We start from the raw sequence: 14,675 nt of genomic DNA, 5'->3' as shown, positions 1-14,675 counted from the left end.
TAAAAAGACTGATCAAATTCCTGTGAGGGTAACTTAAATTATGTATTTCTCCTTGACTGTTTTTCAATAAGATTCCAGTCTTACAGAACCTGCCAATAAGATTCATCAACACAATTGAAATAGGGAAGATAAGCAGCATTTACACCAGAAGTTTCTTGACCTAAAGTTCTGAGGTCAGCCAGGTAAAAAACAATTACTCTAACCTCAAATCATCATCATTTTGGCATTATTTTCCCATCCATAAAAGGAGCTATGGATGAGATTTCTTTGCAGAGAACACTGCAAATTGATAGCTTTGTTCCAGTTCACTACAGTTTCTTATTGATTTTCTCTCGTTTTAGCCTGCATTGATTTGTTAATCCCTTCTCTGTAACAGTCCTAATGACAAATTGAGAATGAAAAACTGCATGCTTTAGGGCCTTTTCCACCAGCCTCTAGCTTCAAACCATATTTTCACTTGAACTTGGAACATGTCCATGCACTTACCCTACGTTAGATCTGATTCACCTTAAACTAGCTTGGGTGCATTTTATACTGAAACCTTTCTGTTCAGGCTTCTCATGGACGAACGAGACAGCCAAAACCACACCAGTGAGGCAGCACTGGAGTTCTGTCACTTCCAAGGTTGCTGCTCACAGAGACTGACTCAAAACCAAGTACATTTTCAAGTAATTCTGCAGCACTGCCCATGGTTGATTAGCACTAACTGCAGCATGCATCTGAAGGGCATTACTGAGCATTTATGGCACTGGTTGGTGCAAAGAAATCCTTCCAAGGAGCAGGATCACAAGCTGTCTCTATGCTCAGAGCTGCAGTCATGGTGCACTGTTACTAGAACAATCCATGCAGAAGGATGGGACTCAGCCCATGTTTTTAAGTTAAGGAATGCAGCAAACATGAAGAAATCAGAGAGTTGCAAGGCAACTTAGATTAGTATTCTGCTGCCAACAAACTCATTAAATAGAGCTGCCAACTTGGTGTCATTGTTGGGGCCTCACTACCCACAGCTGATGCCTGTCTGCACAAGCCATGGCTACTAATGCAAGTAGTTTTATTCCCTTTTCATTTCCTGATACTTTCAGAGATCTCCAAATGAGATACTCATTTGGAATTCTAACTGCAACACACCACCAAACTGAAAATTAATTTATGACTTATGAAGACTAAGTCTTGCCCAGAGTCACATTTGTAACACCTCAGTCATCACATGCTGGGTGGGTCACCACCTCCTGACTTTATCCCATGTCATTCCTCTCCTACACCACCCCATCTGTCAGGAAATCGACCTTTCCTGGTCTCCCATACAGACTGCAGAGCAGCCTGGCCCTGGCTGCCACCTCTGCTGCAGTGCAGCCCCAGCAGAGCAATTTTGGTCATTCTAAACCAATCCTTATGTGCAGAAGTGCTACTTGGAAAGCCTCTAGTGTGTACCCACACAGCATGTGCTCCCTGGCACGCAGCGGCAGCGCGGGAGTTCTCCTTTGCCATTCCCTGCGTGTGACTTTGCTTTCCCAGCTCCCTCCATGCTATGCCAGCTGCAGGGAAATTGGTAGGGGTGGCAGGAAGGACAGTGCTGGGAACCAGTATCACCTCCTCTTTGCTTTCCAAAAATTACAGACCCAGAGCTGGTGAGCCAAGCTCTGCTCCTAACACACTGCTATTCTTAACTTGCAGAAATGACTTTGCTGTGCATGTTAAATGTCTCTCTACCCAGGCCATGAGATACTCCTCACAAACCACGGTCATGTCTTAATGGGATAAGAAAAGCACAGAATAAGTGGGATGGCTACCTAGGCAAAAAGTGGCATTTGGGTTGCAGCAGTTTGGTATTGCTCTCAATTTTCTGCTTAGGAGAGCAGCAGAGAGAACTGACTAAGCTAAGAAATAAATCCTGTTCCCTCATTGCCTGTGACATGACTGTGAACTCCCAATGTTCTTGCAGTGCTGCCAAGATTGGTGTTACTCTCCTACACAGGGCATGCAGAGCACACAAACACACCTAATCAAACACAGACTTGCTGCATTTTGTATGCAGACTGTAGTTTCCATCTTCTGTTACATCCTGTTTGGGTTTTTCCCCCTTAATAATAATTTCAACCATTTGGTCTCTTAGTTTCATCCTTAATTGCAATTTGTCACTCACACAGTGAGCTGCACTCTGAACCCACTTCTCTGTGGCCTTTATTTTCCTTCATTGTCTCTTAAAATTAATTGATAAGCCAAGAACTCATTGCAAGAATATTAACGGGACCATCTCTATATTAAAATTTTCATCATTGCATCTCTAAAACCACATATCCAAATCAATCAAGGAAAATTCAACAATGCCATTTCTCAAAAGACATGGATCAAAACCAACGCATAAAAGACACCAGATCATAACTGGAAAAAAACCACCAAATCTAAAAACTCTCAACACACACCAAAGTATTACTTGCTTAGCAAGTGAGAAACTAGACATCACTTCAACTTTTTCTTTGCATTGACCTCCTTCCCTAACACCCAAAGTGGGTTTTTTTAAGCAGCTTATTGGATCAGTTACTTCACACATACTCTCAAACTTTTAGCAGTAAAATCTGGTTTAGTGAAGTTCAACTTGTTTCTCTACCACAAAAATACAAACTTCTCATTTTGAACATTCAAAATAAAAGCACTTACAGTAGCCAGGCAAACAAATAAGTATTTAAAGCCACACACAGAGCATAGAGATGACATATAATAATATGAGGTTATTTCTTTTGATACCCCTTAAAGCCTCAACTATAGGTTTACTTACAAAGAGGCCTTTAACAAATTTCCCTGATAAGTCACAAACAGTTGTCATTTTTTTAAAAATCAAAAGGCTTCATTTTCAATATTATTGTGACTATGTGTTAAGGTAATAATGTGTATACATTAAACTACCAGTTATATGAGCAATTAATTGTCATCATACAGATACCTTAGATATGTTTTGTAGGCAGTTGCTTAATAGTTTGCAACATGAATGGGGAAAAGGAAGGAAAACAAGAATATGCTAATACCAAAGCTACCTTTCAAACACTTAAACAAAAATATCTTACTGCAACTGCACTGAAAAGAACAGCAATAAACTTGGACTGCAAAGCATCATGAGAATGTGGGTATTTATGGTGTCATTCCCTGAAAGAAAGGAACCTACAGAGGATCCAAAGCAAACTGAATTGCACAGGATGAACATGCACATTGGAACCATGGACCACAGCAGGATCAGGATAAACACAGTAGGCACACGTTGTCACCAGTCTATCAGTTATGTTCCTTCCCTGACACAACTGGTCCCTACATCCATCATCAAGATTCAAGTTGAGTGATGATTATTTTTTAATCTCCCAACTGAATTTTCAGAGATCCCTCCCCAGAAAACTGTGATCTAGCACAGTTTGCTTTGAGTAGAAAAGGACATGATGAAAACATGGCTCCATGGGAAGCCAAAACTGCAGCCCTTCCTTCCATCCAGCTCAGCAAGAAATGTTCAGCACTGCACAGGCACTTCTCACTTGTCTATTGCTGCAGCAAATGTTTGTTGCAATGTGAATGACATGATGAACATACCACAAACAGTAGAATGATAGCTATTAAAGCCAAAAATATCAAACAGACTGGAAAAGCATTTTGACAAGGAGGAAACATTAAACCAGATCTTTGTAGCATTTGCTAAATAGAGAGACTCATCATATTTCGGGCCATTTGTATTTAATTGTCCTTTCATCTGAAGAGCGGTGGATGAATGCACATCAGATGAGTCAGATGTTCTGAAGAGGTCCCATCAAGGACACCCCACAACACAAGAGCACTGCCTGAAAAATGCCTCACACAACAACTTCTCAGTGCCTTGGCTCATTCCATGTTGGTTAGGCATTGAAGCACTGAGAAGAAAACAGCAAACAGACCTGCAGTGGCAAAATGCAAGCACTTTAAACACATTCAACAGCTGGAACTATCGATGCAGGGTGACTCCAGCATAGGGAATAACGTGCTCTGACTCCATGATTTCAGAAGGCTGAAGAATTGCTTTATTAAGCTATGTTATATTATACTAATACTATACTAAAACTATACTAAAGAGATACTATATATACTAAAAGGATACTAAAGAAATACCCGTGACAGTCACAACACAGCTTTGACCCAATTGGTCGATCAATCCAGCAGAGTCCAATTAACAAACTAAACAATCTCCATAACTCATTTCACATGTGCCAAACAACAGGAGCAGCAAGTGAAGATAAGAATTGTTTTCTCTTCTGTAAGCTTCTCACTGCCTTCCCCAGAAAAAATCCTAGGGGAGAGAATTATGTCTCTCTCTGTTGAGAGAATGTGGATACCACAAGGAACCTCCATGCCTTTCAACCTCCCAGGAAGACACACTCAGATTAGTGGATAATTATCTAAAACTCAGGCTTTTGTCCCTCCTTTGCTTTAGTTTAAAGGAAAAAAGTACTCTTATTTCTCAAGGTCAATGTTTTCAGTTGAAGTCAAACTCACAATGGAAGAGGTCACTCACAACACTTCAAGAATCAGGTTTTGAAGTGGCAGACACACATTTTAACAGTGTCAGTTCAAAGAAATGAGAATCCCTGGTCTTTGGTGGAGAAAGTAGGCAAGCCATGGGCATGGAGACACAGAGCAACACAGGACATTAAATCTACTCCTCTGTCCTTGAGCTAAACCTGTGTGTCTTTTATACTGTCCTCTAATCCTTAGATTAGTTTCTCCACTTTGACTTTAACAATATTAACTGAAGTGCAGAGGCAATCAGCAGATCACAGCTTTGCCAAAAATTCGGTTGAATCATTAAAAGTGATTTATAAAAATAGACCATGAATAAAAATCATCAGTCATAATCCTCAACTGTTAAACTGTCTCTCCGCATTAAACACAAAAATTGGAATTGTTAATTCAAGGTAAACATGGAAAAGAACTCATCTCTATATTCCTTTCAATTCAGCTCTCAAATCAAATCCTATCTCCACACGACAACAAATAGGAAAAGGGGTAGCTTGTGTTTTAACAAAGAACAGCTCACTTTACGTAGCCTACATACTGCAATTTAAAGCATTTTCAAGTATAAATTCTAGCATTAGCATTATTTTGTAATCTTGAAGTGAAACAATTTAGGTCCTTATTATCTGTTTTTCCTTTTTTCGTCAACACAGCTCCTCCTAGGATGCAGATGATCCTCTTAAGTCATCTTTGTGCTGTTATCTCTGCAAAGAATGATGTCTGCTCCAGAACACTGCCATTGCTAATCACTCAAATCAGGTCTCTCACAGGTCTATAAGGAGGAACAGCGCTGAGGGCAGCAGAATAAAGATGAGATTGTTGTTTTTCTTTCTTTTCAAGGAATCTATCTAAATACATCCCTTCACTTTCATGGATCACTTGTCCTGCCAAGGGTACGTTCCACTGTGCAAAAGCTGCAGCTGCCTGGGGTTTATATTGTCTGAGAAACAACAGAACAACGTACTTGAGACACTGCACACAGCACAGATGAAAAACAGAGTGAAGCAGCTTCACAAATGGAGCTGTATATACATAACTAATGACAAAAAGTAGGGACACCTGTATCAAAACAGGTAAGAAAGCTGTTTGAGGCTCAGGGGAGTTAAAAGTGACTAAACATTAGTGCAGCATTATGGGCTCTGGGGCCCCAGACAGGGTCCCTCAGGATGGCATCCCTTCCCTCCAGCATGTCATCCACATGGTACAGCTTGTGTCACAAACTTGCTGAGGGTGCCCTCAATCCCACTGTCCTTGTCACTGACAAACAGCACTGGTCCCAGTACCAGTGCCTCAGGAACACCACTCCCCACTGACCTCAAGCCCATGATTGCAGAGTTGGAGCCACTATTTATCCTGAGTCAGCCACACATCAAACCCTTGTCTCTCCATTTAAAGACAGGATGTCATGTGGGAAAGTGTCAAATGCTTTGCACAGGTCCAGGTAGATGATGTCAGTTGCCCTTCCCTCATCCACCATTTCTGTAACCCTATCATAGAAGGCCACCAGATTTGTCAGGTGAAGCCATGTTGGCTGTCCTTATTTCCCATATACTTAGCATCATTTCCAGGAGGATCTGTTCCATGATCATGCCAGGCACACAGGTGAGTCTGACCAATCTGTAGTGCCCCAGGTCTTCCTTATCTACCTTTTTTTAAATCAGGGTTATGTTTCCCTTTTTTCATTGGGAACTTCACTAAACTGCCACAGCTTCTCAAGTATGATGGATGGTGGCCTAGTCAGTTGCTCTGTCAGTTCCTTTAGGGCCCATGGACTTGTGCACCTTCAGGTTCCTAAAATGGTCTCAAACCTGGTCTTCTCCGAAAGTAAGCACTGCTTCCCTCTCCTTGTCCCTGCCTTTGCCCTCTGCAACTTGGGCCACGTGGCTGGAGAAGTTTTGGATTGGTTGATTGAAACTCTTCGGCCTTTTTTAGAACAAGGCAAGTCTTCAGAAGTTTCACAGGTTCTCTTTAATATCTCACTAAAGTTTAATGCCCTGGGTGACTACACTCTGAGTGGCACCTGGGCAGATCAATAATCTGATTTTAAGCCAACAAAGCTGCACCTCAAACAAAGCCCACCTTCTGCCTGTTCCCCCATCTCTGCTTTCCTGAACACATCCCCTCCTTCACTCACCCTACAACTCAAAGTGGAGACTTCTCCAGGAGCACAAGGGATCGAGAGTAAGCTTAGTGGGCAGAAGTTCTGGATCAGCCATCAACCACATGTCTCAAACACATCACAAGTTTTTGTTCCTGCCCCCACGGTACTGGGAATTTCCACTCTTCTCAGCTGCAGTACAAGCCAGCAGAATTGTATGGCTGTGCAAGCCTTTCCCATGGATCAGAGAGACCACTGGTTGTGATTTGTGGGGTGCTGGTCTGGAGTTTCAGACAAAAATAGTGCTACACCTGGGCAAAGTCCCACATCCTCTGCTCAGCTGCACTGCAGGCACAGCTTACACCTGCACACACTGATACCTGAGAGAACTTGGAATTTTTACTAAGGCTGATTCCACCAAGGAAAAAAAATCAGTTCCTGAATGCAAAAGCCTTTTGAAAGAAACGATTGAATCTTACTAATTTCTAAATTTACAAGAAGAGAAAGCAAAGGTTTGTGCTGCAGCATTTGAGACTGTTCTATTGGGAAACTGTTCTGATTATTTTAATGCACAAAAAAAAAAAAAAAAAGAAAGGAAAAAAATGGAGAGAGGGTAGAAATGACAATTTACCTGAGATGCTCCATTTAGGCAAGGAACTGAAACTGGGGTGCTCCCCAGCTCCAAGCAGTGTTCAGGTGCTGTGCTCTGCTGCCCACTGGGAACCACGGCGTGCCTTCCAAGCTGCCCGTAGTCCACTCTGCCCCAGGTGAACACCTTGCCAGCTTCTAAACACAAAATACATTTCAAGATTACTTATTCACCAAGTTCCTGAAACTTGTGGATGCCAATTCAAAACCAGAACTTGTAAATGCATCTCATCTACAGCTTCAAAAGCCTGGTGAGAAGTCATTTCTTGGAACAGAACAAAAGCAAAACATTAAAAACTAGCTCAGGATATTATGTTATATTTCTATGAAGTGTACTTCTATGAACTCATTCTTCATTTACTTGTTTTCTAGCAGAATAACATCTGAATGATGGCCTGGGTTGTAAATAAACCATGTCAGTAAAGCTGCATAACCTGGATATTCTGTATACAATAAATACATTTTGGTTAAACAAAGGACATATTTTAGGTTAATAGAAGCACAAACAAAACAGCTTATTCTTGTACATAAAAGAGAATTATTTTCTATTCCCATTCTTTGCCATAGACAATTCATTCCATGACCTGCATTTAACAGAGTTTTATGTTTTCCTGATAGAAGTTACATTCTGTCACTCGTGTTAGCAGAGCTATAGTCCTCAGGAGACAGCTGGTTAGTCGGAGCACCAGCACAACTGCCATTAAGCATTGGAAATGGTTTGTTTTCACAGGAATCACACACTGGCCAAGGAAAGGCAACTTTAAATGAAATCAGCACTATATGGCTCATCCTTCTCTCCAAGGGTTATTATTCCAAGTGTACTGCTGCAGGACTGACAACCAAAACATCATTCTCCTGTATGGATAACATCCATAAACATCCTTCTTACCTTTGCTTTCCTTGAATTAAAAAAAAAAATCAAAGTGACAGCTTTATTTTCTTAATGAAGTGATTAGCTCCCTGCAGATAAGCCTGTCCCTTCTGGGCTTCCAACTGAAAAAGTTATATACACACAGCAGAAGGTAAAGTCCTCAACTTGGTTTTAAGTGGAAGCATGAGCCCACATTCCAGCCCAGAAAGAAACCTGCAATGACCTTGAGTAATGTTCAGCCAAGCCTCAAACTGCTCTCCAGAGCTGAACTCAAATCATCACATTTATAGGCCAAAAGATGTGGATATGGGGAAAAAACCATGCAGCCAGCAAGTCAGCTGCACACACACCCACACCTCTCCCTGCCCCACAGAGGGGTCAGGTGCAGGGGGTACGGTCACACCACCCAAAGGTGACAACTGAGAGGTTTCTAAACAGATGCCAAAACACAAACCCTTGGAAATCTGAACACCTCCCTTTTCCTGTCTTGATAGGGACACAGGTGGGCACTGCTGGTTTGTGGAGTTTAAGGTGATAAGGCATTTTGTAAATGAACTGGAAACCTCAGTTCATATACAGAAGTATAGGCATTTTCCTTGGAAATCTGCTGGCAGTGGTATCATTCACTCCAATCACTGCAAGTTTTTCAGATGCATTCCCTCAGTTCACTGATAATGCTTCCCCTAAAATAATTAAGTGATAAAATTAGTTGTCCTTCTCTCTCAAGGGCACAAAGTTTTTTTCCTTTGCAGATTCCTCTTAGTTCAGGGAAAAGCTGAAAACAGTCACATACTACATTTAATACAAGTGAGGCCTTTTAACATAGTAGTTACATTTTGTTAGGTTAAAGGATAAAAATAAATTTCATTAAGAGAATTACCACTGTATCTTGGATTAGGAAGACAGTTTGAGGTTTAAAAAACATGGTTGTTCTGAAGTTAGTATATTTACTTTGCAATTTATATAGATCTCTGCTAAAAATATCTGCAGCTGCAAAAATGTACATAAAAAATTTGAACATATACTAAGCTTCAGGCTTTTACATCAGACCAGGTCACTTTGTACAGAACCCTATTAGTGGACTGAGAAAGGATAAGTAGGCTGCTCTATTTTATATTAAATACAGGAACTGAAACTGAGTTTTATGAAATCTAAAGCCAGAAAGAATTTTTGTAACATCTAGTTAGATCATTAATTTACCACAGGCTCTCAAGCCCTACCCAGACATTGCTGTATTGATCCCAAGAACTGTAGTTGAATTAAAGCATTTCAACTCTCAGAAGCCAAAAGTATCAAGTGCCACAGGCAAAAACATCAGCAAGCTGCAAGGCCTCTAAGAAGGCAAGCTTTGAATTGGTAATGCAGACCCAGATCCTCACACAGTCCGCAGCACTAAACATACACAGAGGCAACAAAGGTTTCTCTGAACTCAACCTTTTGGGGAAACAAGTCCTTCCTCAAATGAATCTGGTGTTCTGTCTGGACCCAGACAGGAACAAGAAACACCACAAAAGGACTCACAAAACAAAAATGAACCTTTGCACCATCCCACCAGGGTACTGCTCCAGTGCAACTCAAGACTGCAAATATATATGAAGGATTACAACAGCAACGATGCTTAGCTGCAACAAAACACCTGCCACCCACAGATTCTATTTTCTTTCACTGAACAAGCTAGCAAAGAACCACTTACACATGCAAAACCAAACAGAAGCCTTAGCAGAATGTAAACTATTTCTGCAAAACATAAATGTAAAATGTTTCAGATTACAAACACAGACCACTGCAATTAACTTTTTCTTTTCTGCCACAATAAGGGAAACAGGTTTCAGGTGGTTATTAGTACTCAAGCATGGAGAACATTAATTTAAAAATATTAAAGCCAGATACATTAATTTTTGCTTTTAGAACGAATTTCTTGAATGCCCAAAGGTAAGTTAAGCAACCAGTTCCTTCTCACTGCTCATCAATGCAGTTATCAGCTCTTTTGAGACATATTCCTTCCCCAGACTTGTTCCTGTTTGCTGAATATTCCCTATCCCATGCTCAGATTCCTGCTAATGGTCAAAAATTACTATTTTCCAGCCAAAAAACAGTTGCCCAGGGATCCTTTAAAAAAAAAAAAAAAAACTCAAAGTACATAAATCTGTCTTTTCTGTGAGAGAAACTGACAAACTGATTTAGATGTGCCTTTTCTATGAAATCCTGATTATACTTTCAGCAAACAAACAAAAAAAACCCAGTCTCAAGTAGAAATTTCAGGCTGAAGCAAACACCAATGCATGGAAAATTCCGCCAAAGGTTAGAGTCTCGTCAAAATCCTGAGGAAAAGAAAGCACTGAGCTATGACAGAAAGCATTGAGCAATTGTAATGGGAGGTATTGCTACTGTGCTGCTTATAAAATAGATGGTATTTTAAAATGTTCTAAGAATATTTGAGAAAAAGACATTAGTCATACAGAGTAAGGAGGTTGCAGGATGAATTACTTAAGAATGAAGGGTGATATAACGAGGAGGGTTGGTCTAATATTAGACTAGGACAGATTTTAATTAGGAGTCAGGAAAACATACACAGTGATGAGTCAACTGGACAAAGTACATCTGCCATGGAAGTGGCTGAGGCATCAGAAAATGTGGCATTTCACACCAGACTCAGTGCAGGAAGAGGGCACACAAAAGGCAGGAGTTATTTCTACAGCTTTTGTAGAAAGAAGGGTACAATTCTGGAAAGCTTTTCCAGTTCTTCTAAGATACTAACACTGCTTCCTAAGACTTGGATCTTGCCATGCTCTGAGCATGGTGCCTCCAAAATGCATTTCAGTTGTTCTACTGTGAACATCCACATTGTCCCAGATGACTTCAGAGCAACTGTTCATTTTTTCAGCAGGCAATGCTACATCAAATAAAGTCCAGAGGGTTCAATACCATTTGGAATTAAGGAGTAAGAGATATAAAATCATGCATCCTGCGCTATTCTGGGTTACAACCTGAATGAACCACACAGTACAGGAGCTCAGAAAGCTGGAAAAAAGACACAGGAGAGAAGATTTTTAAGAAAAAACTTTCTGACAGCTCCTTAAGTAAACCAGACAAACAACAGTACACTACATTGTTTGGGATTCTACACGATCACGCAGATCTGGTTTGCTCGTGCTCTTTGAACTGTAGACACAGCAGTCTGCATCAGTGTACACACAGCAGCAAATCACCCAAAACACATGCTCAGGTCTCTCACAGAATACAGATTAAGGTACATACATATTCAAGGGCTTGAATACAAACCACTCTCTGAGAGGTTCCTCTGCATTTTCTTCACATCATCCTTCTGTCCTCATGTATAACAAAGTACAGATAGTTGAGAATGTCCTCAAAATTACAAGTTCATAGCCTTCAGAGTAGTGCAAATCCAGCAACATTGCATAAAGCACTTCTAGTTGCTTCCTGCCTGACAGTGTAGCTTTCCTGTGCTGTTTTATACTGCTACTGAGACTGCAGAGCATGTCATTTTTCCCTTTTAGCACTTTTTTAATCAATCTGCTCAGCCACATAAGTGGAAAGAATTAGCAATAAAAAAAATAAGCACATTAGTTTTAAAAACAGGTTGTAAAACACAACAGACAAATAGGTACATTAAAATTTACTTATTTTCACTAGACTCAGATTTATCTTTATATCAATTTTCCTGTTTTAACATAATAACATGCACTAGTGTTATCTCCTTGAAGTCTCTGTTTGGTACCCAGGCAAGCTTTGAACTCTCCTTCATAAATACTAGATGAAAGAGTTCATCCAGGCTATCTCAGTTCATGGCTGCATTAATGATTACTTTTCAAATGAACTCTGGATATTCACACTGAATGCTTAATCTCAGGCTTGAAATATGAAGTTCTATATAAAAAATTCTTAATGCCTCCTTTCACATGAAAATTCACAGGAGCAGGCATTAAAAATTGACATTTAGAGGCTGCCTCTTGCCTCCTCCCTGCCCTACACAGTGTAACACTTCTCCCAAATCTACAGATCTCCACTCTCCTTCAGAAAACCACTGATGTCCTTGACCCATTCTGAGAAACTTCCTCATCTGCCTAGAAATAGTCCTTGTGCAGGGAAACCTAACAGAAAAACATCCATGCATACATCCCAAATTCTACACTGGCTGAAGACAGCTTTGATTCAGCAGCTGGAAACCAGGCATCCCCACACCTGCAGCCCAGCACCTGCACCTGTGCATGGTTTCAGTACAACACAGGATAATCTGCCCTGACAAAGGTTTAGATGGCCCCCTGATCCTTTTAACACAGGAGCTCAGCATACCAGAGCTGTCCACATCTCTTCACACATCTTCCTCCCATGCCCTCCTTAAAAACTGCTGCAGCTTCACATAATAGGGCACTCCTGAAATTTTTTCCATATTCATTCATAACAGCTATTAAGAATGTATCAGTAAAAAACAAATCTATGCACAGTATTGAGGTCATGCCTCGTCAGGGAAGTTCAAACAAAGCAGTAAAGGCATTTCAAGGCTGATAGCAACAGAAAACTAGAGACATTTCCATTGCCACTTTCAGCCTTCTGCAGTCACAGGCTGCAATACACAGCTGGTTCAGAATAGTCCATAGAGCACCCACACAACAAGCTGCAGCTCACAAGGGTTTTCAAGCACTCTCTTCAGAGATTTAAAGCTGCAACAAAAGGCCACAGGAGCCACAGGAAGACAACCATAAGGGCATCACCAGGCCTCCTGTAACAGCTATGGACTTGCCAGTTAGAACTCCTACACTCACGAAGTGGGCCAAAGATTCCTGCCAGCCCGAACTACATCTGATGTCCCTAAACCTGGTGATCAAATTTAACCACAGGGATGTGAGCAAGACAAACTGACAAGATTTCACATCACTACAATCAGAAGCTCATCTGTGATCCAGCAAACAAATGGCTTCTCACTGTGACCCATTCCCACTGCTGTGGAAATTAAAAAATAAAAAAGGAGAAAATCATCCTGCTTCCTTTCAGAGCCTCCTGGTGATATCAAAATACGGAACACTCAAAGACTTGTATGAACACAGGATATAATGGAAAATACTCAGCTAAGCAGGTGAAGCTTTGAGGATGTGTGAGAGTCACCAAGAGAAGACACCAGGACTGTGAGAGTAACACAGACTGAAATGCTCCAAGTGCAGAATGGGAGCTCCTTTGGCAACACTTTACATTAAGGAATTTTAGACCCAAACAGTTTTCTCCTCACTAGGCCACCTGCATTCATTATGCTTGAACCAATTGTGAAAAGGAAGGTAAACCAAGCTAAGGACTTGATCTGGCTGAAAAGCAACCTTGGGAAATGGGAGCTTGGCTACAGCAAACACTGTTGAAGGCAGTGCTGTGTTAAGTCAGTTTAATATTCCATATGATAGGCCAGGCATAACTTGCCATTTCCATGACATGCTATATTTGTCATGCACGTTTCCAACAGATCCATCTTTACCAGCACTTTGGACATCTTTAAACATCTAAACAGCTTTGACTTTCATTCACTAAAACCCAGGTATACTCCTCCTTTTTTGCTTCCATAGTTACACCAAGTTATGTCTCAAGATGGGCAATGCTCTGTTAAAGGGATTATTCACATACTTAACAGCATGCTTCACTGCTTTGAAAGACTGAACAATAACTCTGAATGTGGCCAATTCCAGGACTTTCCAGATGCCTTGGAAGTCTTGTCTCTGTTTCAGGTTTTCCATGGGACACTGGCCATTTTCCTCTCTCTTTATATTTCCACTTTGTATCTCCATTCTCCTTTTAGAGGAGATTGGAAATAAAAAGTACCACACAAAGCTCTGAATAAACCAGAGGAAAAACTAAAATGCAACAACTTAAATGCATGTGCAGTTGTGTTCATACTTCTGATATCTTACAGATATATCATCCTGGATGAAAAAAAGTGGGGGAATGTCATGAAATCCATGCAATCATGAAACCAAGCTGGAGAATGGGGCTGGGGGCAAAGGTGGGATTTTACAGCACCTATCAGACTTTGCATTCATCCTGCAAGGTGAGAAAATTCCCTCCTTATTTCCCTCCACTCATGATTAGAGAGTCATGACTGCTTCACCAGCTGTGCCTCTGGCTTATTTTAAATTCAAACTATGATACATATCTCACTTTTAGACTTTTAATAGCAATGCCTTAAAATGCAGATTGCTGGCTAAATTTAGTTACATGATTAAAAACAAATCTAACTCATCTCTACCCAGCAAACAGAACTGCTGCATTCAAGGTTCAATAGAGGACTTAACTCTTCAACTAAAAACAAAGTCCTAACAAAAAGCAGGGGAAAACAAGGAAATTGAAGCACAATTTGGTGATGTCTCCAAAAAAGCAGGATGCATAAAACAGTAAGCAGCTATGGAAAACTATCTGCAAAAGCATCATAGTATACCATAGGGTTTTTGTTCAGTACTTCTGCAAATAAATTCTGCACTATGCTACTACAGCAGTATGAGTCATACACTTTTACTGACATTCTATATTTGTATC

At 40.7% G+C, this 14,675-nt stretch overlaps 1 protein-coding gene across 7 annotated transcripts in view; it reads right to left on the bottom strand.

Moving 5' to 3' along the window:
• SERGEF (secretion regulating guanine nucleotide exchange factor) overlaps window positions 1–14,675 on the bottom strand; it is a 150,291-nt gene that overhangs the window by 113,421 nt on the left and 22,195 nt on the right. For all 7 annotated transcript variants that reach the window (XR_012580856.1, XR_012580857.1, XR_012580858.1 and 4 more), the window contains exon 9: window positions 7,254–7,408. Coding sequence is in view for 4 of the 7 variants with exons in the window: in XM_074543354.1 (XP_074399455.1) it covers window positions 7,254–7,408 (155 nt within the window). In the remaining 3 variants the exon portion in view is untranslated. The remainder of the gene's footprint in view (window positions 1–7,253; window positions 7,409–14,675) is intronic.

This window comes from Zonotrichia albicollis, chromosome 6 (genome assembly GCF_047830755.1).
Source record: "Zonotrichia albicollis isolate bZonAlb1 chromosome 6, bZonAlb1.hap1, whole genome shotgun sequence".
Classification (NCBI taxonomy): domain Eukaryota; kingdom Metazoa; phylum Chordata; class Aves; order Passeriformes; family Passerellidae; genus Zonotrichia; species Zonotrichia albicollis.
Note: the sequence above shows the minus strand (reverse complement) of the source record. Positions and strands in the feature narration are given on the sequence as shown.